Source organism: Mytilus trossulus, chromosome 7, assembly GCF_036588685.1.
Source record: "Mytilus trossulus isolate FHL-02 chromosome 7, PNRI_Mtr1.1.1.hap1, whole genome shotgun sequence".
Taxonomy (NCBI): domain Eukaryota; kingdom Metazoa; phylum Mollusca; class Bivalvia; order Mytilida; family Mytilidae; genus Mytilus; species Mytilus trossulus.
The window spans coordinates 52,387,422-52,409,893 of NC_086379.1; the positions used below are offsets into that span (position 1 = coordinate 52,387,422).

General features: G+C 31.2%; 2 protein-coding genes across 2 annotated transcripts; one reads left to right on the top strand and one right to left on the bottom strand.

The window, feature by feature from the left end:
- Positions 1 to 1,209: 1,209 nt before the first annotated feature.
- On the bottom strand, positions 1,210 to 12,616 carry LOC134725266 (ribosomal L1 domain-containing protein 1-like). Its single transcript, XM_063588941.1, has 7 exons — positions 12,492 to 12,616; positions 10,746 to 10,876; positions 9,940 to 10,084; positions 4,889 to 5,037; positions 4,293 to 4,394; positions 3,778 to 3,944; positions 1,210 to 1,694 (listed from the first exon to the last, which is right to left on the bottom strand). Exons 1-7 carry the CDS (start codon positions 12,516 to 12,518, stop codon positions 1,459 to 1,461), a joined length of 957 nt encoding a protein of 318 aa, XP_063445011.1. The 5' UTR covers positions 12,519 to 12,616; the 3' UTR covers positions 1,210 to 1,458.
- Positions 12,617 to 12,904: 288 nt separating this feature from the next.
- Positions 12,905 to 17,775, top strand: LOC134725268 (soluble calcium-activated nucleotidase 1-like). Its single transcript, XM_063588945.1, has 3 exons — positions 12,905 to 13,590; positions 14,674 to 14,877; positions 15,462 to 17,775. Exons 1-3 carry the CDS (start codon positions 13,014 to 13,016, stop codon positions 15,830 to 15,832), a joined length of 1,152 nt encoding a protein of 383 aa, XP_063445015.1. The 5' UTR covers positions 12,905 to 13,013; the 3' UTR covers positions 15,833 to 17,775.
- The last annotated feature ends 4,697 nt before the right edge of the window (positions 17,776 to 22,472 follow it).

Sequence of the window (22,472 nt, forward strand, 5' to 3'; positions counted from 1 at the left end):
TTTAAATTGAGATCAACTAAGAATTCTAATAACAGAAGTTGTTATTTGATCCCTTAAAAGACATATTTTTATTCAATTTTAAGTTTTGTCTAGGGTCAACAAATTTGAAAAAGCAACACTAAGGCATGCTGTTTCTGATGGCATCAGCAGCAGTGTCAACAATGTATTAATTAACAATTAGGTCAAATTTATAAGGAACCGCTAGTGGTAGGTCAATAATATTTGAATGCAGCTGTATCAGCATTGGCACATCTCAATTACATGAAGGCTATTTGGACCTTCTCCTTTTGCTTAGATTACATGTATTAGTTTATGATAAGGTCAGTTTAAAGGGAGCTAAAACTGGAAGGTCAATAATATTTGGTATGCAAATGTGTAAGCATTCACACATCAAATTGCCATGGAGAATTTTTGGTCCCTCCCTCTTTTTAAATTAATGTTCAGTTTATTCAGTTTAAGATGAATACCTAATGTTAAGTCAATGATATTAGGTATGAAGATTGGGTATTGGCATTTGCAAGTCTCATTTCCATGGAGATCAGATGACCCCACCTCTTGTCATGGTTAATTGACTAAAACTTTTAAATAGTTTTATATAGTTAACAGGTTAAAAATGTCTGTTTTGAAGGGAAACACTTATGATAAGTTAATTTTATTTGGTAAGCAGTATTATAATCATTGGAATTTCACGTTTCCAATTGGCACACCATCTTCAGTTCTGAATCATTGACCTTGAATAATTTTCATAGTTTACATGTGTATGCATTGTCTATTAAAATTTCAGCATTTGCATTATACAATCTAAATTACAAAACACAGGAAACAATTCTCAACAGTATATTTTCCAGAAACTATGATAGAAAGACAAAAATTTACAAAAGAGTGAAAAGACAAAAATTTTCAGCAAAGACCTACAAAAAGCTATCAAAGCATGTGAACATGAACGATGATACAGAATAAAACGTTACCGTTACCACCTATGTAGAAACAGTTGTGCATATTGCCCCAGATGTTGCAAGGAACCAATATACCAAATATAGTTACCTTTTTACTCATTGACAAAACAAAAGAAGTTTCAAGCAGTTGCTCAACCATAAAATAACCTTAAGAACAATGGACATGACAGAGGAAACTTCATAATATAAGGTATCCGAATACAAGATATGAATCATCCAGGTTTTCTATATGAAATATAAAGCTTTATATAAATAGTTTACATCATTGTTTTATTACTATTAAGATATTCTTTCCTTTGCTCAAGGTATTGTCAACAAAAACAATAATACTTTAAACCACAAGTTTGACAAAATGATAAAAATTGGAATCAATAATATCATTAGTTCAAAAGATGTGATGATTGCAAAATTATTCGGCATAATTCAAGTTGCAGTTCCATGTAACTCTAGGCTATAAACTTATTGCAGTAATACAACAAATCAAGAGCCAACACTATTTAAGTTATGTTTTCTTTGCTTTATTTAACTTCCTTTTCTTTTTCTTTGGAGTAAGCCCCTTCTTTCCTGATCTTTTTCCTCTCAATGTTATTTTTCCACCTTTTTGTCCCTCTTTGACTACTGTGACAAATCCTGTAGGAGTTATCTCCACCTTGCCCTCTTCTACTGTTGTGATTTCATCAACAACTAACTCTTTCCTTGTCTTTTTTGTGTTAGGCAAGTTAACCTCTTCAATTGATCCTGCAAAGAGTAAAGTCTTATATTTATAGCTATACAGAAGGATATACACAAAAAGCAACTCAACAACAACTAGGGGCGCTAAAGAGCAAGTATTGCTCACCTAAATCTATGTGACCTTCTAAGACTAGAAAATGGTTTGTGGCTAAATTTGTTAGAAGTTTTTCCTGTTTACAATTTTCTTTATCAAAGTCAGCATTTGCATAATATGCAAAATTAATGGAAAAAATCATTATGCTTATCTTGGTTGCTCCCCAATCAGTAAAACATCATAGATTCTGTGAAGAAATTTTTATAAATCTGAATCTATCATTAGATTTTTGAGGAATTATTTCATGCATAAATGACGAAATGATTACCAGATGCTCCGCAGGGCACAGCTTTATATGACCTCAGAAGTTGAACCCTTAACAGTTGGGGCAGGTATATATATATATGGACACAACATTCAAGCTTGATACAGCTTTTAATTTGGATTGCAATCAATTTTTTGACATAATATGAGTTTCTGACACAAAACAAATGTCAAGATCTTATTGATTGATTGTTGGTTGCTTAACGTTCAGTGGCAAATATTTCATGCATATTCAGGAAGGTAACAAGTTCACAATAAATACAAAGGTAGGTCTTGTCATAATAGAGGCCATTCAGGATGATGGTCGAGGAAATTTGGACTGCCACAGGAAAATAGGAAAATGAGTGTATATTGGATAGGGACAGAAATTTTGCCTTGCAACAGACCACCTACCGGCCCTCAAAGAGTTGTTGCAAGGGTTCTTAACGTGCAAAGAACGTGGCACTCTCTTTACACGAGACATCAGATTTAATGTTCCCATTCTGACTGGACGTGACTGCGAACTTAATACATCCCGCACAGCCAAACAGACGCCCCACTTCGGCAAGCGTTTTACTGCCAGTTGGGAGAAGACCAAGTGACCATATTTCTATTCCCCAGTCACCCTTTGGGGCTGTCAAGATCTTATAAATCCAGTGTGCAATATTTTGCAATTAAAGATTTCTTCTTTTAACTTTTCAAAAATTTAGAATTTGAGTAATTTGAAAGAAAAAAAAATGAAAACAACTACCATCCCCCCCTTTTTTTGCAATTAGTCCAAAACCTAACATTTTTTCATACATAATATACAAGAAGTGTAAGGGAGGTAAATCCAAACATACCCAACATTGTATGTTAAATGTTTTAGAATTACTTCCCTTACACTGCTTTTAAATTGTCTTCATTGTCCATTGACCAGGAAAAAAAAAAATTATCACCTTTTTTCCCCCGCTAATTCCGAAACATCTTTAGCCGTAATCCCCTAAAGTCAATACTAACCATCCCAGTATGGAAACTTGTGGTTTAATTTCATCGAGATTCGTACACTTAAACATATTTTTTGTTTGAAAACTACAAAAATGATTATTTTGGGCCCCTTTTTCGGTCCCTATTGGCCAAATTCCTACACTATTGGGACCATAACCCCAAAAATCAATCCCAACCTTCCTTTACTGGTATTGAACCTTCTTGTAACAAATTATAGAGATCCATTCACTTGAACACAAGTTATTGTCTATAAACTAGAAAAATGCTTTCTTTTTGGCTCCTTATTCCTACATGATTTTTTTATTCAAAAAAATTACCCCCAAACTGATTCCCAGCCTTCCCTGTGTTATATGGAAACTTGTGGTACAATGTCAGAGAGATCTATACAGTAACACACAAGTTATTGTCTTGAAACTAGAAAAATGTTTTTGGCCCCAGTTTGCCCATTAACCCCTTAAAATAAATCCCAACCTTCTACTTATGGTATTAAACATTGTGGTACAATATCAGAACAATTGAAATACACAATGTACTAATATACAACTTTTCTGTCCTGAAACAAGATAAATGCTGGTTTGGCCCCTTTGGACCCCTAATTCCTAAACCTTTGGAACCCTAACCCCCAAAATCAATTCAAAGCTTCCTTTTGTGGTTATAAACATTATGCTAAAATGTTATTGATTTCTTTTTACTTATTCAAAAGTTATTATCAGGAAACATAGCATCTCCTGGAATAGCTGTTCTATAGAAAGTATTCTAACTTACCCATTGATACATATAAAGGAAGAGCCATGGAGTCCTTAGTTTTAAGGTAAACATTTCTGATGTTGGCAGCACCTCCTGGTATAGCTGAAACCAACTGTTCTAAGGCAGACATGACATTGTCTACAATGTGTGGTGTCTTTAGGTCAAAATGGGCCACTCTTACCATACTGAAAGTAAAATATAAATAAAACAATTTAGGGTAACTGTTCTACTTGCATGCAATTATTAATTTTCTATTGTAGAATACATGAGTATTTATTTGATGCAGATCTTTTATGTTATATTTCATTAAAATTCAGAATTGAAACGGGAATGTGTTATAGAGAAAACAACTCAAACAAAGAGCAGAAAATTTGGATGCTTATTCTAAATAAATTTTGAAAATACAGGTAAACAACTTTTGGATGTGCAAAATATGTGACTCAATACATGTTCAAAACACATCATAGGAAATATCCCTGAAAATAATGGACCCTTAGGATTAATGATTTTACTGAATTTAATAAAATATTTACCTGACTGGACCTCTTCCTGTTATAATGCATCTTGTGTTATTTACAGCATTTGTTATTTCTTTCTTCAAATCCTTAGCTTCTAAGTTCACTTGTACTGGTTGCCTGTTATAAATATAAGTTCTTACTTTAAAAACATTAACATTACATAACTGTTACTCTCTACTATATGTAGACTGCAAAGGACCGTTTTGTAAAATGGAACGATTAAACTAATTGTTTATACACATACATGTATTGCAATCAGTATACACGTTTGGCAACAGTTATCTATATTGACTTTGTGTTCTTACTGTCCTTTAAACTTTACCACTGATTGCAGTTCAACGAACTATGAACCAATCAATCAATCAATCCTAATACATTACAATCTTCCAATCAGTAGTATCAGCAATTTTTTTTCTGAACATATAAAATATCGATTCATACTCCCACAAATACAGTCAGTTAAAATTTTGAGAAATGTATAAAATGCTAATCATATAATTTATGCAATAAAAAAACCTTTTAATTGAAATTTCTTGAAATCCCAATGGAAATTTGTTTACATGATATATTACATGATATATTACATGAACCAAAATATAAACGTATATTACCTTTTTCTCCCATAAAAACTTTTGCCTAGTAATGATGGTAGCAATCTGACAATTCTACTGTCTGCTAGGTACATATCATAATTTTGAGAAAGATTTCTTTTGGCTTCATATGGTTTGTATTCTAGTTTCAAAGACTTCAATGGAATAATCTGTAATGTAGAGATAACGTAACATATTTCAACTGATCCTTTGTTTTTTAAATTGTTCAGTGATAGAAATGTGAGCAGATCAACCAACCAGTTGATGTCATGTTAAACTTATTTACTCTATAAATATTAAAATACAAGGATAATTCCATTACCTATTAGAATGGTTAGTTATCAATCAATTTCTTTTCAACATTAGACCTTTTTGGACAAGTTTTAATTTAATTACTCTGACAATGAATATTAGAAATTAATTAGCAGAGTTTGTACACTACTAGTATGTAAATGAAGATACATTGAGAAGGAAAAAAAACATTACAGAATTCAAAACTCAGATACATAATACTCAAAAGACAATAATATCTAATGCCTTCTAATTTAACATAATAATGTTAATAAAAAAAATCTGAAAGTTAATATCAACTGCAATATAGATTGTTGCTTAATGTAGCCTATCCCAAGTCAGGAGCCTGTAATTAAGTGGTTGTCATTTGTTGCTGTGTTTCATATTTGTAATTGGTTCATTATTTTCTACATAAATTTGGCTGTTACCACAGTGTAGATACTATTCTGTACGCTATCCGGAAGTCGCGATTTTCGAAGCGAGGATTTCAAACTGGCTAACAGAACGGTTTTGTTTTGGTGCTTTTTCTCATCATTTGTTTACTCCTATATCTATAAAGTGCTTTGCACATCTTAAATGTATGTATAGCATCATAAATATGAGTAACTGTAACAAAAACATGCAGTAGAATATAAAATATACGTGTGCATCACACCAACTTCATAGAAAAAAGTGAAATCGATTGACAATTTTGCTCTCGTAGTACAAAGCAAATTATCTTTTATTGCAAATATTTGCATCAGTTTACAGTTAAGTATATACTGTTTCAATATTCCTATCGTATTTAAGTAGAATGTTCGTATTTCAAATAAAAAATATGCTTTCCTTGAGGATCTCAAAATAAATTACTGTACAATCAGTCTAAAACTGACTGTATTCTAGTAGCGATTTCAGATTTTTTGTCTGTATGACCAGTCGTGATTTTGAAGAAAAAAACAACAACAAATGGAAGTTTTTAACGACCATGACTGAAAAACAACGGCAATTTGAAGGTGTATACCTGTCTATGTGAAATTATGATTGTGTCCCTGGAACTATAACGTGTAAAAGAAAAGAGGGACGAAAGATACCAAAGGGACAGTCAAACTCATAAATCTAAAACAAACTGACAACGCCATGGCTCAAAATGAAAAAGACAAACAGAAAAACAAGTACACATGACACAACATAGAAAACTAAAGAATAAACAACACAAATCCCACCAAAAACTAGGGGTGATCTCAGGTGCTCCGGAAGGGTAAGCAGATCCTGCTCCACATGCGGCACCCGTCGTGTTGCTTATGTGATTACAAATCCGGTAAATAGTCTAATTCGGTAGGTCAAATTCACGAAAGGGAAGGGGATTGTAGTTACGACGTAAGGAACATATCCAATATCATTTGTGAAATGGTTATTCCGTAACGGTCAACCAACTTGTGATGGCGTCCGTAAAATTTACGAAGGGATGATTTCAACTTCACCATTTGGAACTCTTGATTTAATAGCTTCCTTGTGAGCAGTAACCCTCTATCAAGAAAATCATGATAGGAAATGCAAGCACGGGAATATCGTATCAATTGAGAGATATATACCCCGTATGCAGGTGCTGCTGGAATGTTGCTACTTAGAAATGGAAAGTTCACAATTGGAAAGCTGAAATCATCTCTTTTGTCGTAAAGTTTTGTCTTCAACCGACCCTCATTGTCAATTTCTAGATGTAAGTCAAGATATGAAGCTGACTTAACTGTATCTGTAGTATCCTTTATCTCCAATTCGATGGGATAGATGCGTTCCACATAGTCACCAAATTTTGAATTGTTTAGTGAAAGAACGTCATCTATATAGCGGAAAGTAGAGTTAAAGGATATTGCTAACTTCTTATCTTTCTTCCGGAGAAGTTCCTGCATGAAGTCAATCTCATAATAATAAAGAAACAAGTCAGCAAGTAGAGGTGCACAGTTTGTTCCCATTGGGATGCCGACAGTCTGTTGAAAAACACGTCCTCTGAACGTAACAAATATGTTGTCAATCAAGAAATCAAGCATCTTGATAAAATCGGTTTCAGAGAATTTTTTGTTTGAATCAGAGTGATTCTTTACAAAGTAGGATTTATCCCTCCCTAAGACAAGATACTTGTATCTACGTTGGCCATTCTTTTTTATGAAGCAAAGTAATACCAACTCTTTTAATTTGTATTTAAGTTTGGAATGTGGAATACTTGTGTAAAGAGTAGAGAAGTCAAATGTTTTAATACTGTTACAAGATGAAAGAGAGTTAGATTGTGTGTATTTTTTTTCATCAGTCAATACAAATATATTTCTGATGATTTTTGTAGACGGCAAAATAATCATATTTTTGTTCCATCAGTCTTACTTATAATCAAATGCCTAAAAAGCAATACATGATTCGCTTGTGGACTTTGTACTAGTGTGTCGTTGCAGTTATCTGTTTAACTATTACATTTTTAAAGACTATTTACACCGTCTGACGTTGACCAATTGGTGATAACATACATCAAGCCTTTCTCTTTTAAAATGACAAAAAATAGATAGAGAAAACTTTGTTTAAAAACTTTAGGTATTGAGGAAAGAATTAACGAAATTATACCCCGCCACTTCTATAGTCCATGTTTTGGAATAAAATAAACCACCAGAAAAAACTAAATTATAGGTGCACAGGGGCATCATTTAATAACGAATATGAGGAAGTTTTATTAATACTAGTATATGGTAAGTTTTTGAAAGTTGCGTATAGTAAACAGGTACCACCCAATAAGGTAGTGGAAAAGTCCTTATCATGGAAATAAAAAAACTGATGATTTTTCGAAAAACCAAATAAGAGGTACACAATTGAATTAAATGATAAGGAATCTGAAAAAGATTCATTAAGTTGTGACACTTGTCTGAAGGAAGTTGTGGATATAAAATAGGTACGCCCAATATAAGGTTATGACAAAGTCTGTATTTAAGACATAGAAACATCAAAAATATTTCTACCAAAAATTCGAAATAGAAGCTCCATAATACATTAATTGATTAAAAATGGAGCAATTTTAGAAAAGTTTAACAATTGGTTTTGAGGGTCACGGTTGGAAATAACTGATGGGTGCCCCCATATAATGCAATGTTCAAGTCCGTATCTTATATAAAGAAACCCCATAAAAGATTTTTAATAAAATTCGAAAAACATTCCTTTTTTTTTATATAAATAAGGTCGTTAATTTTCTCGTTTGAATTGTTTTACATTGTCATTTTGGGGGCTTTTATAGCTGACTGTGGTATTGGCTTTGCTTATTGTTGAAGGCCATACGGTGACCTATATTTGTTAATGTCTGTGTCATTTTGATCTCTTGTGGACGGTTGTCTCATTGGCAATCATACCGCATCTTCTTTTTTATATTATAATTTATGATACGGAATCCGAGAAAAAAATAAATTAACAGTTATACCAGTGAAGGATTCAAGAAAATTGGGATCCGGCGGTTTGAAACTCTTGTTTAACTTTCAATGCATTTTTATTGGAACATATATTTAGAATCCTCTTTTCTCCTGGATTGGACCCCCTCTCCATTAAAAAATGTCTGGAAACCCCAATGTATATTAAGTGGTTTATAAGGAGATGCGCTTGCAAAACCGGCGAAACATGTTGTATCGGTCCAATGGACGAACGGAAAGAAGGACTTCATTATCACTATTAACCTATAAACCATCGCTTTACAAAGTGGTGTACAATTGAGTGTGAAAGAGACAGATCTACATCTAAAACAAAGTGAAGGAACTGTGATCAATTATAGGCTACAGTACGGCCTCGAATGTTTGTAAATACATGCATTTTTATATAACAATTAAATCTGTGTGTTTGTACAATTTTAAGTATAACGGAGGACATTTCTGAAACTTATATAAACAAACAAACCTTCTTCTTTTTTCAGCCACATTCAAACATCCTTATACTTAATGTTGTAAGTCGAGTACACCCTATCAAGCTAAACATGTTTGAAAAGTTTACAGGATGTGAATTTATTAAAATATATTTGTGTTATTTAGAAAAATGCCATCTTCTAATGTATCGTAAATAACTTTGAAATCACTACTAGAATACAGTGAAATAAAGACTGATCATACAGTATCAAAATATGCAAGCGAGACTGATCGTACAGTGCGAAATTCGAACAAGTGTAATTTTCTTATTTCTGGCTTTAAAGATCTGGCTGAAACTTTTACCACCACTTAAAATATACTTTATTTAGTAAATTAAGTCTGGATTTTACGTTAATTTGTACAGTAAGGGTGCAAAAAGATTGTTTTAGGTTCACCGACAGATTTTCCTTAGTGATGCACTTGAAAATCTCTTGATTAAGGCAGAGATACGAATAATGAATGTGCTAAATTTAATTATAAACCATTTGTGAATATCGATGTCAGCTGAATAGATCATTAAGCAATGTACAGATGAACATCTTACCGTTTAATATAGTACCCGGTATATCCGACAAATTTAAAATGTGATCCAAAAAGTTCTCGCTTCGAAAATCGCGACTTCCGGAAAGCGTACAGAATAGTATCTACACTGTGGTTACATCTTCTTGTTTAAATTGTTTACATATGTCATATCAAGGCCTTTTAATGCTGACTATGGGGTGTGGCCTTGGCCCATGTTTCAGGCTGTAAAATTACCATTTGTTGTTAATTCCTGTGTCATTTGATCTCTTGTGAAGAGTTATCTCATTGGCAAACATAACACATCTTCTTTTTTATATGTATTATAATGATTTTAAATCTTAAGAAAAAGTTGTAAGTTACCTCTGAAATACATGTGACCCCTTTACTCTTGAGTAAATCTTGGAAATGATCTGATGATAGTTCATGCTCTCTACTTTTTTTATTTACATCTTTAACAAATAAACAGACTTCTGTGTTCTTTTTATGTAATCCATGTGGTAGTTTTCTGAAGAAAAAAAATCAGTACATTTTTTCTGTAGTTCATCATATACAATGTACAACTTCATTCAAAATAACTACTTTGCATAATATTTACTCCAATAATCATGATAATTGCAATTTAATTCAAAACTTGTCACATAAATTATATTAAAAGCACAATAAAATATTGGTTAACTAGCTGATTTGCAACAATATTTTCAGTTTAGATATACATAAAATTGAGAAAGGAAATGGTGAATATGTCAAAGAGAACCACCCGACCATAGAGCAGACAACAGCAGCAACAATATATATTTATACGTTGTGAAAATAAAATATCAGCTTGAAACAGAATATAAATGCTTGGCAAAACCTCAGATTCTACCTGTTTCAACCAAAGCCCTGTACGTACAAATACATTTCAGATTTAGAGAATATGAATAGTTCTTCAATATTAAATGATAACATATTTGTAAAATATCAGCAAGGAGCTGGAGGTAGATCCAGGTAATTTTATTAACCAATCAATGTACCATTTGAAGAGCAAACTAGTGACAATGTCATCACAGAATTACTTTGAGATTAAATAGGAAACCATACACATATTAAAATGCATGTTATTTCATCATAAATGCCAATTTTGTAAAACAGCATTTATTTAAATAAATACATTATAATTTTCTTACATTTTAATTGTTTTGTTTGTAAGCTTAGGAATTTTCTTTACTGTAAACTGGAGATTTATATCTGCTGCTTCATCTAACAATTCATCTGCTGTCTTGGTCAATTTCTTTAATGCTTCTGTAATCTGTTTGACCTGGAAAATTATGCAAGAATCAGCTATAAAACAAATGTAGCCTTATCATATATTGTAAACAACTGTTCAAGCTGCAATGTTCAGCTGCAATTTTAAATTCTAGTGAAGAAATTTTAAATTGCTCATACATGCACACAGTTGTAAACATCATTAAACGATTTAGATTTGAAAAGTTAATATTTATTTTATAAATTTCTATGTATGACGGTTTGCAAGTGAACATTATTTCATTGTTCCAATTTTAACAACAGGACATTTTTAAACATGTTAATACATTTGTACAATACCATTTTATAATATCAGTTATATAAATCATCAACTGGTACTTTTTTCAAATAAAAAAAATGGTATTAATATTAAGAATACTGATTAATCATTGACAAATCTAAGAGGACACATTTGAAATCCAATGGTAGGAAAAGATAATTCAATGTCTGAATGTTCCAGATTTTAAAACTAATTTAATTATCACCCATTTTATCTTGGCAAATTGGTGTTCTTAATTCATATTAAAGGGGCAGCTATAGCAATAACTTGGTGTCAGCCTTCAATTTTTCCATCCATTGAACTTTAAGTTTTTCTCTCCACCCCTAACCAACTTTACATAAATATGAGAAAACAATGTATATAAAAACCTTCATCAGAACCTTTCTCATTCTGTTTATATAAAAGAAAATCAAGACGTTTTAATTTGTACTATTAAAGTGTACAAACTGAGGCTCTAGGGTAGCGGCTCTAGAAGCAACAAGGCTGAGCGCATCCATTTTGGTATATCCACTTTTTTAAATGGCACTTGTAATCTATGATCTAACGACCCAGTGCGTTTGACAAAACAGCCTTTTCAGGTCAGAGATATCTTGGATTGAGGATTGGACTATTCACAAAACAGAGAGGTCCAAAATCATTATATTGATCAGACATTTGTGTTTTTCATTTAAAATCTTCAATTATCATTTGTTCATACCAAGCTATAATTCAGTATTTACACGAAAGCAATTATAAACAACAATCATGATTTTTCAATTATTTAACTGGAATTTGAATTAAAATTAGGCGCGAACGTGTAGAGTGCAAAGGGACCTTGGATGCGAAGGGACCTTGGATGCGAAGGGACCTTGGATGCGAACGTGTAGGGTGCAAAAGTATATTAGGCGCGAACGGACCTGATACTGTTAGTTTTCTCATTTGAATTGTTTTACATTGTCTTTAATATCGGGGCCTTTTATTGCTGACTATACAGTATGGCCTTTTCTCATTGTTGAAGTCTGTACGGTGACCTATAGTTGTTATTGTCTGTGTCATTTTGGTCTCTTGTGGACAGTTGCTCATTGGCAATCATACCACATCTTTTTTATATTACATGTATCTTACAGCCTACAGGTATAATGTAATTTAAATTCTTATAAAATTATGATTATGATTCGTTTATACAACAAAAAGAAATGATAATGTGGGCGAATGGACACGATGAGAGAACTAAGACGGTTTCATAATCTTTTTCTTTAGGTACAAAAACCATCAACATTTTAAAAATTACTATACAACTAATTAAATTTTATAAAAAATATGATTTGAAAACAATAAATTTTACATCTTGGTTAATTTCTCAATATACCTCAGTTTTCTTCACTCCTAGACTCATATTTAACACAGTCAAAAACTCTAAATAATTGCCGGATTACAGTCAACAACAAAACAACGTGCACAGAAAACCGGAACTACTCGATATTTCATCGTTTAAACGCTTTCATAAATAGCCTAAATTAAAACAGACGATCCCGGTTTATTCCTCAAGATTGTTAACCTTATTTGCAGTTTTGGGTGATTTATAAATAAATCAAACACAGAAATAACTCTTAAATAAAGGTATAAACTTCCATAGATTGATCGAATTGAGTATTTTATGATTTTTTTTTTGACAGTGGAGTGGTAATTTTTTATTGTTACTTGTTCGGATCCTTCTCTTTATTTTTGTTTTCTCCTTAATTTTTAAACGTTGAGATGACCAAGAATTTTGATAAATTTGGAACATTTCGGTTGTTTACCTAATTACTATGGACATCTTTTAGCCACGTCGGATAGAGGTGTTTTAAAAAACATTAAAATTAAGGAATGAACACTCACCAGATGGATCAAAATGCTATCAAGTCCGTCAACTGTGCATGATTGGATGCAAGCAATACGTCGACCGACACCATATAGAGTTGGAAATGCCAAACTTCATTTGAAAACCAGAACCGTTGCATACTTCATGCTGTTTTTTGTTGCCTTTTTAATCTTAATTGTCAACATTTTACCACAAAATAGTTCCAAAGAGAAATGTGACTGTTCCGTAGAATATGATAATAGATATCCTCTATCAAAACCCTACATTACTGACAATGGGTTAACTTACAAAATTGCTATGGTCACAGATTTAGATACAGAATCTAAAAGTAAAAAGAAAGAGAATACCTGGCTAAGTTATTTACAGACAGGAAATTTAACCTTATCAAGTGACCATAGTAAAGTTACAGTGGGACTGGATAAAATACCAGTAACGCTGTCTTCAAGTTTGTCACAGGGTGGTAGAGGAATGGAGTTATCTGAGCTTGTAGTATATAATGGAAATCTTTATTCTGTAGATGATAGAACTGGCATAATATATTTCATTAAAAACAATGCTGTTTATCCATGGGTTTTACTGGTAGATGGCAATGGAACAAGTCATAAGGGTAATTGATAATTACACTTATATTCTATGTGTGTGAGCTTTATAAAAAGAACTTATCTTACTAGAAATCATTTACCTTTATACCTGTATCTTTGAGTCCTTACATAAGCTTCTACTGACCCCTCATCTTGGATTGTCGTAATGTGATTTCTTGTTTCATAATGATATATATTTATATACTGTATATAGACTTATTAAAAAAACTTATTTAGGTGTACATGTATCTAACAATTTTGTGACTAGTGTAAGATTTGATTGAGTAAAGACCCTAAGATAACAAATCTGCTGCTAAAATAAAAATTTGAATTTTAGTAAAGGTCAATACACCCTATCATTATTTGGAAATCTGCAAACAAGGAATCTCCGCAGATTTAAATTTTGACGTCATACAACAATCACTTTTCCATTGTGGTGTGGGATACTTTCTATCGAAACTTTGCAATGTCCAGTATTGACAAACAAAACAGCGATAAGGTGTATTCAAATGTACAATGTATTTCCAACTGCTTGATTTTTTTCACAACCAAACACCAATGAACACCTTAAGAAAAATGCTGAACACACCTGACTTAATGTATTTATTTATTCATATTAACATGTAGAAAGTTTACCTGTCTTCTGAACATGGGTGAATTTGTTATGAATATATCAACAAAATAATAGTTACATTGTAGATAATTAACCAAATCTTGCAAGGACTCTTGTTAAAGTATTTTTTAAGAGATACAAGTGAAAAATATAAAACTGTAGACTAGTAGACACACATGTTTATTAAACTGTGCAGAATGATCCCTATATATTTCATATACAAGTAAGCATCCTGGGGTTAAATTGTACTGTTTTCCCTTGGTAAACAGTGAAGTTACAAATGAATGTACCACCTTGTTTTCTTGAAGTTTAAATACATGTAGCAACCCTTTACAATGATGTTAAAAGGCCCTGTGGGATGGTGAGTAGATATATACTAGCAAGATATCCTGCATATTCTGCAATTAGATTAAAAACAACATGATCGTGCTAGTGTGGCATCTACATGTATGTACTTTGGACACATTCTTGCTTATTTCTGCTATTTATCTTACAGGATTCAAGTGTGAATGGGCAACAGTAAAGCATGGAAGGTTATATGTAGGCGGACTGGGTAAAGAGTGGACGTCTGCAGAAGGCATAGTTCTTAACACCAATCCACAATGGGTGAAGTCAATAGGACCAAAGGGAGATGTAGAACACATTGATTGGAAACATATCTATAATAAGATCAGACAAGTTTCTGGTTATTCTTATCCTGGTAATTATAAATGATAATATCTGAATATAAGAAGAGATTTCTCTATATCAAAAAAGGAAACACTTATGCCGAAACCACTGCCTTGAACTTGAAATGTCAGGTGTGAACTTTGTTTTAAGTTCTCACTTTGAGGTAAAGATGAAGAACAGAAATAAAAATGCTGTTCTTTGCTATTCATTTTGTTAAGTCACAGAATGCATGACATGATTTTTTGTCATGAATAAATACAGCATATGTATTTCCCATAACAACATAAGAAAATTGTACAGTCGCCAGTAAAACCCCATTAGGCCTAAACACATGATAACTATCATATGAATTAAACTTTGTATAAGTCAAGTTTATTTTTCAAAGGAAAGATATATCACTCTGAAATGAAGTTAACAGATAAAGGTATATACATGTAAGCACATTTATTCATGTGAGTGACACAGGATCTTTAAAGCTTACACTTGTTTTTAGGTCTCATTGGTGACTGGTTTTGACATGCATTAAAAATTATTCCACATTTGTTTTCATTCAAAGTTAAATTATTGAAAGAACCTTTTTACCAAATATAGAATTATTTTTTTATTTATTTTTAGGTTACATGATTCACGAATCTGGGATGTGGAGTGATGTCCATCAGCGCTGGTTTTTCCTTCCTCGTCGAGCAAGCCAAGAATCGTATGACGAAACAGCTGATGAAAGTAGAGCTACAAACATTTTATTGTCTGCAAATGAAGATTTTACAGATGTAGATTTCAAGTTTATAGGAAAGAAACAAAAGACAAAAGGTTATTCATCTTTTAGATTTATACCATGGACAGATGATAAATTGATAGTAGCACTGAAATCTCAAGAGGTGGCGGGGAAATTAACATCATATTTGACAGTTTTTACACTTTCAGGTGAAATTTTATTACCTGATATGAAAATAGGGGATGTAAAATATGAAGGGATAGAATTTATATAGTATTGGTCATAATTAGAATCAACTCATGACAGTTATTCATGTATGTGAGCAACCCAGCCTCTTATTATCTTAAAATTGTTTTTAGGTCTCTTAGAATTGAAAGATAGTTTGTTGAAACCAAATTACATGAACATGTAAATTTAAACATTACATAATTGTATTTTATGCAAAGATAATGATTCAACCAGATATACTTAAAACCAAGTTTTATTGATTGGTATTATTCTTATCCTCATACACAAAAATTGTATTGATCAAAATTTTTTGTCATTTCTGGAATTATTATGTTAAATGCTGAATTTACAGTATTTTGTGTCTTGAAATATTAGTATACAGACTGATGGTCCTACTCATGTTACATGTGCATGTTCAAATGACATCAAAAACCCTCTTCAATCACAAAATTAACCAAAAAAGGGGGATGGCAGTTATGAAATTTTAATTTAACTGAATGAAATCTGGTCTTGAGTTATAAAAGTAAGACCCATATGCTTTTAGAAGATTGATCTTGATACTTCAGATTTGTTGCATTTATGTTTACACACGATTTTATATCATTCTTAACTCAAATTGGTCTGAATCTAGAGATAATTGCATATGGTAATATATTAAAAAAACAACAATTAAGACCCATTTTGATATTTATCTGTCCAATATTTTAACTGTGATAGTTTTACTGTAGTTAGATTATTAGTGTAAGATTAGATGAAAATTTGTTTCATGATAAATATTTTTAAACCATGGTTTGAGCGCTACATGTATCTAAGCCTTGTTTAAAATTATCCTTTTTCCATTATATAATGTATATATATCATAAGACTGCATTGATTATATAGATTTACTATCCATAAAACATTAGGGAAAGGTTTATATATTTTTGTAAAAAAAATGAAACATATACATCAAAATTTAGTCTATGTTTAGAAATTTGAAAAAAAACAATTAACAATTGACTAGTTTTAGATTTAGTAAAGGAAACAGCTATTGTCATGAGTTTTCTTACTTTATTGTTACATAGAAGAATAGCTAGATAGCAATAGAGTGCTTTATTTTGCCAGAATTCTTTTGAGACATATGTGTTTTTAAATATGTGTTACATTGTATAATATGAGTATAAGCATTATGCAATTAACATGGGGATGAAATAATAACTTTGAGATAAAAATATATATATATATGTATTTCTTATCTTATTTTTTTTAGGTTTTAATAATACAATATCAAGGTTAATATTATTTTTTCTCAAATTTAATCTGTATATTTTGACAGATAAACACAAACCCCAAACTATTCTATTTTTTATGATTCAGTTTTTGAAGATGTCAATTGAATATAAAAAACAACAGATTTTTAGTGAATTATTGTTATTCCTAAATATATTTTATTTATTGAGTCAAGAAACAAGTTATAACATGTATGTCTAAATGAAATTTTGTTAACTTATGTTGTAAACAATATTTAGTATGTATGGAAGGGATTTATTTTGACAGATAAAGCTTGCCTTATGACCTTAGTAGTAGATATTCCTGACATTATTTTGTATAAACATGTGCAGATCATGCAGTTTTTCTCCACCATTATTTTATGTAGACATTTAATATAGCATGGTGTTCAGGGTTTTATAAGTGCAATATGTACATGTGTATCATTTTAATTGAAATCCATATTTTTATCACAAAGAGAATGGTCCAGTCTGGGCAGACGACACCATTTGACACCAGGTGTAAATTTTAACAGTCCCTAGTTTTACAAAATATGATGAATTTGAATAGTATCTATGTACTATTCATTTATATATATATTTTGAGATTTTTTATTACAATCTATATTGATAACCCTGAGTCGGACTGACAGAATTGATTAATATTGAAGCATCTTATGAATTCATGTTTTTGTACATATCATTTGTGCATGTAGATAATATTACATTTATTATACTTTCATCAATTTTGTTTCTAAGTGCATCATCTATTTTAATATTTACTAAATAGTCCCAAGGTTAATTGTGAAATGGCATCAGTTTCTTATTTATTTTTATCGTTTATTTATCCATTTTTTTTGTGATAAATGGCCAGTAACTTACATACAACATTGAGCCTGTTTCCCTGTTAAACTGTATAAGTTTCAGCTCCTGCAGATTACAGACAGGCTTTATATCATAACCATCTAATGAAAACACAATAAGTTAATCCAAATTGTTTTCCAATGAACATATCATGCCCCACTTCATTTAAAGCATCATAACATGTTCAAGATGAATACTTCATATTCTCCATTTCATTCCATTGAATATATAAATTTCAGTATGATAAGACGAAATTTATCCATGGCATTTAAAGTTAAGGTGGTACCCAACACTTTAACTAAAATTAATTTGGCTCGTTTAATTTTTATAAAATTTTGTCAAAGTATTTACTTTGACCCTTTAACAGAAATATAAAAATTTCAAAAATTTTGAACCAACCGTTTTGTCAGAAAAATTACACTGGTTATATAGCAGTTTAACAAACATCAACTTTGATCATTGAGAAGCTTAATATTCCTTTAACAACACAACGTAATTAAAACGTTTAGCTAACTTTACAGAGTTATCTCCCTGTAGTGTTAGGTACCACCTTCAAAGCTTTAAATGAATTGTCATTAACGCCACTTTCACAGTAAAATAAAAATCTATTCAGTACATTTGTTTAAAAAGAAAATTATTTTACATTTGAAATATACAACAAAGAGACTATGTTTTAGCAATGCTTCAATTTCAAAGTTAGCCAATTTTAGCATAAAGCCTTACACTAAGCTATGCTTCAATTTCAAAGTTGGCAAATTTTAGCCCAAAGCCTCACACTTACCTATGCTTCAATTTCAAAGTTAGCCAATTTTAGCCTAAAGACTTACACTAAGCTATGCTTCAATTTCAAAGTTGGCCAATTTTAGCCCAAAGCCTTACACTTAGCTATGCTATTATTTTAAAATTTTAAAATCATTGTAACAGGCTTAAGCAAAAATAACTTTGATCATTCAGCTTTTGGTGATGGGTTATCAGACAACTGCTTTTCATCTTTCATAATTTTTTTTAGATTTAAGCTAATAGCATAATCTTAAAATTCATAGTGTCTGTGAAAATTGATAAGTACAAATGTATTTGAAAGTAGAGTCTGCATTAACAAATCTGTAGAACTATCATACATAAATCAGAAGAACAAGAACAACATATTTGCTTTTAAAAAAAGAAGCACAATTTACCGTATAGCTGGTTTTCATGAATAAATTATAAGGTATTTGAAATATAATGGTTATTATTTTTGATGGATTCATTATTAATACCTATGCAGGTGCACTTATGAATTGGCATAATTTATTTTGACTATTTTTTTCTATCCTACAAAAAAAAATCAAAAATTTACAACCTGCAAAAGTAACCTGCCATATGGTACCATTCTTAGGCTCTTGAGAAATCGAATAATATATATAATATATATGTCTTATAGGATCAGAGGTCTCAGATTTTTAAATTTTTTTTAATTTTTTTTTTCAAGCATTAGGATATTATATTCATTATTTTTTTTTGTTTTGAAGGATAGTGATCTGGACTATTCTTACAAAATATGTAAACTAACACCAGTTAGATTAAATTAAACAAGCAATGCAGTATACCTTTGATAAGAATAATGGGGGGGGGGGGGGGGTTAAAAAAAAAGGCAGAATGAGACACTTTGTTAAAAAAGCTATGATAAACTGATAAGATAAGACATGATTGATAAGAGTTAAAAACAAAAAGGCAGGACAGAGATAACAACTACAACTAAAAACAAATGTAGGACAAAAATTGTCAGCCTAGCCTCCCTCATAAAAATCAAATGGTAGCTCCCTAAGTAAACGAATTACTGTTAGCAACTGTTTTAAATTTATTAAATTACATGCTGCCCAAAAGAAAATAGCCAAACATTACAGAATATTTGCTTCTGATTCATATGTAGTGTGTTGCATATTTGTCTTTTACTACATGTTAATCTGTGTAAAACATAAAATTATCGTGTGATTATACATGTATAAGTTTTGCACTGTTGACAAAGTAATACTTGTACTTCTACGATCTTTTGAAGTAGTTCTGTAATTGCGATAAAACTGTTGCCTTTCGGGAAGTGCAAATGATCATGGTAAAAAAAATGTCAAAATATGGTTGGAATAATTTCCTTTAATTGATACATGTATTTGAATATTAAGCTAGTCTAAGGTCATTAAGGTTAGATACACTGTATTTTATTTCTGAAAGCCAGGTAACTTAAATATAACTTTCTTTGGTAATTAGAAATCGTCCTCTTTTGCAGTTTGGAATTCAGTTTTAACAACTAGTTAATTCTCTTTTCAAAAAGGGTTGATAATGTATCATTATTAGACCTCCTGATGAGAAAGGAATAAACAACTTTATAAAGGCTGATGGTGTGACCAGAGACAGATTTAGGGGGGGGGGGGGGGGGGGGCAGGTGGCCCAGGCCCCCCCCCTTTTGGGGAAAAAATTTGGTTGCTTATAAAGGGAATCACTGAAGCGTGACTGGAGCATGCCCACTCTTAGGTCAGTGGGCCCCCACTTATGAAAATTTCTGGATCCGCCACTGGTGACTAGTGCCTGTTTCCAACATTTGTAAACATGTTGTTATTGTTTTTATGTAGGTTATCATCTGGAAACTTTTGTTTGAAATGAACAAATTTTAAAGCTGATCTGAATCATCATATGATAATCTGTCCAATCTGTGCTGTCTCAGGTCTCCTCAGTTTTAATTAATTTCTTCTTGTACTTTTGGGGATTTTTTTTACTGTACTTTTATGACATATTGCCTAAATTTATTAAAAGGGGGGAATTAGGTACACTGAACAGTTATTCAACTCCTGACTCCTATGTCAGACTTTCTAACCTTAGTCTGATGTACTTTTTTGTTTTTCAAACATTAAAAGTATAATATAATGCAACAATCTATTTATGATTTGATGTTTGGTTCAATTTCTTTTTTGAGAAAAACAAACAACAGATTGTCTATATATCATAATTGTCTCTTTCTGTATATTTTATTGGCTGATTTATTTATAATATTGATAAAGTATTAGTCCCTTAACATAAAAACAGACTTGAGATTTACTTAGAATATGACCACCTAAAATAAAATCTGTTGAACTTTTGATTTTCACAAAATACATACAACAACCTAAACTTAAATCTCTGATGAACAAGTCAAAGATGGACATTTGTAACTGCATGTTCAATAACCATTTTGTCTTTTATAATAAACTTTAACAATTATTTAGAATTACTGGAATCCAGTTATGTAGAGTAAAACTATATGATAGCCTAGGCTTATTTAAAATACTGTTATCAAACAAATAAATCTGGTTATTGTATTGGTTAGATGTTGACATTATATCCACTTAATATTTATATACATAAAAACCATGCTACATTGGTATTTTTATGTATTCTGGCTACAAGGAGGGATTATTTAAATGCTATGATATAATCTCAAAGTGTATGTTAAAATAATTTGTTTTATGTATTTATTAGTGTTACAAAATGTGAGATTTCCATGTCAGAACATGCCTTTACCTTTGAAGTGTGAATTATACATTGTATTTGGGATCTGAAGAGAGAACATGTGAGAATGTTAATTGTTGTTATACATTATTTTGTATGTTCTGTGATAAAAATTGAATAAAATTATATTTAAAACTGAAAATGTGGTATAATTGTATTTTTATGACATGAAAAGTAAAGTCTAAAGAAATTGAGTACTAACTTGTAATTGAGTTAGTTCAAATCTATTATTACCAGTATTCCTCACAATTGTTGAGAAGGCACACAACATTTTGTATAAAATTATTGATTATAAAAAGAAAGATGTGGTGTGATTGCAAAAGAGACCATATGCTCCGCAGGGTGCAGCTTTATACAACCGCAGAGGTCGAACCCTGAACGACTGGGCCAGTATGGACACAACATTCAAACTTGGATTGTGATTAAATAGTTGACACAGCAAAGGTTTCTGACAGAGAATGAATGTGGTCTAATGAACTTAAAATGTTTTTTTTGGCTTTTGAGCAATTCAGTATGCTGTTAAATATTAATCCTTTGATATTTAAAGAAATTTTCTTTTTCATTTCTGAAATCTGAAATAAGAAAAATTGAACCCCACCAATTTATCAATATATTAATTCTTTTTATTATGCATCCGAATAAGAATAAAAGTTCTTATGTCTTTTGTTTTATTACTATTTCTAATACAATAAAACTCGCAAAGCGCTTGCAAAGTAGGTTCAAATACATGTGGATTTACGTGGGAGGTATATTGTAACATCCATTAGGCTTATTATGTATATCTCTGAGTCTGCGCTAAGTATAGATATATCGAGATTTTTCACAGTGTTGTTTACAAAGCGAAAGAAGCACGTCATATTAGAATTATATAGAACATTGTAAGCGCACTCAATTATAATAACAAAAAGCTGTCAGAATGACAGCAAAGCGGACCTCTGAACCTCAAACAAGATCCAGTAAAAATATACTAGTAAATGAATTTTTGTAGGATTCAGAAATGTCTTAAATCAATCTCAAGTATCATTTTTTTCAAGTTTTTTTCAAGCCTGCAACTTAAGT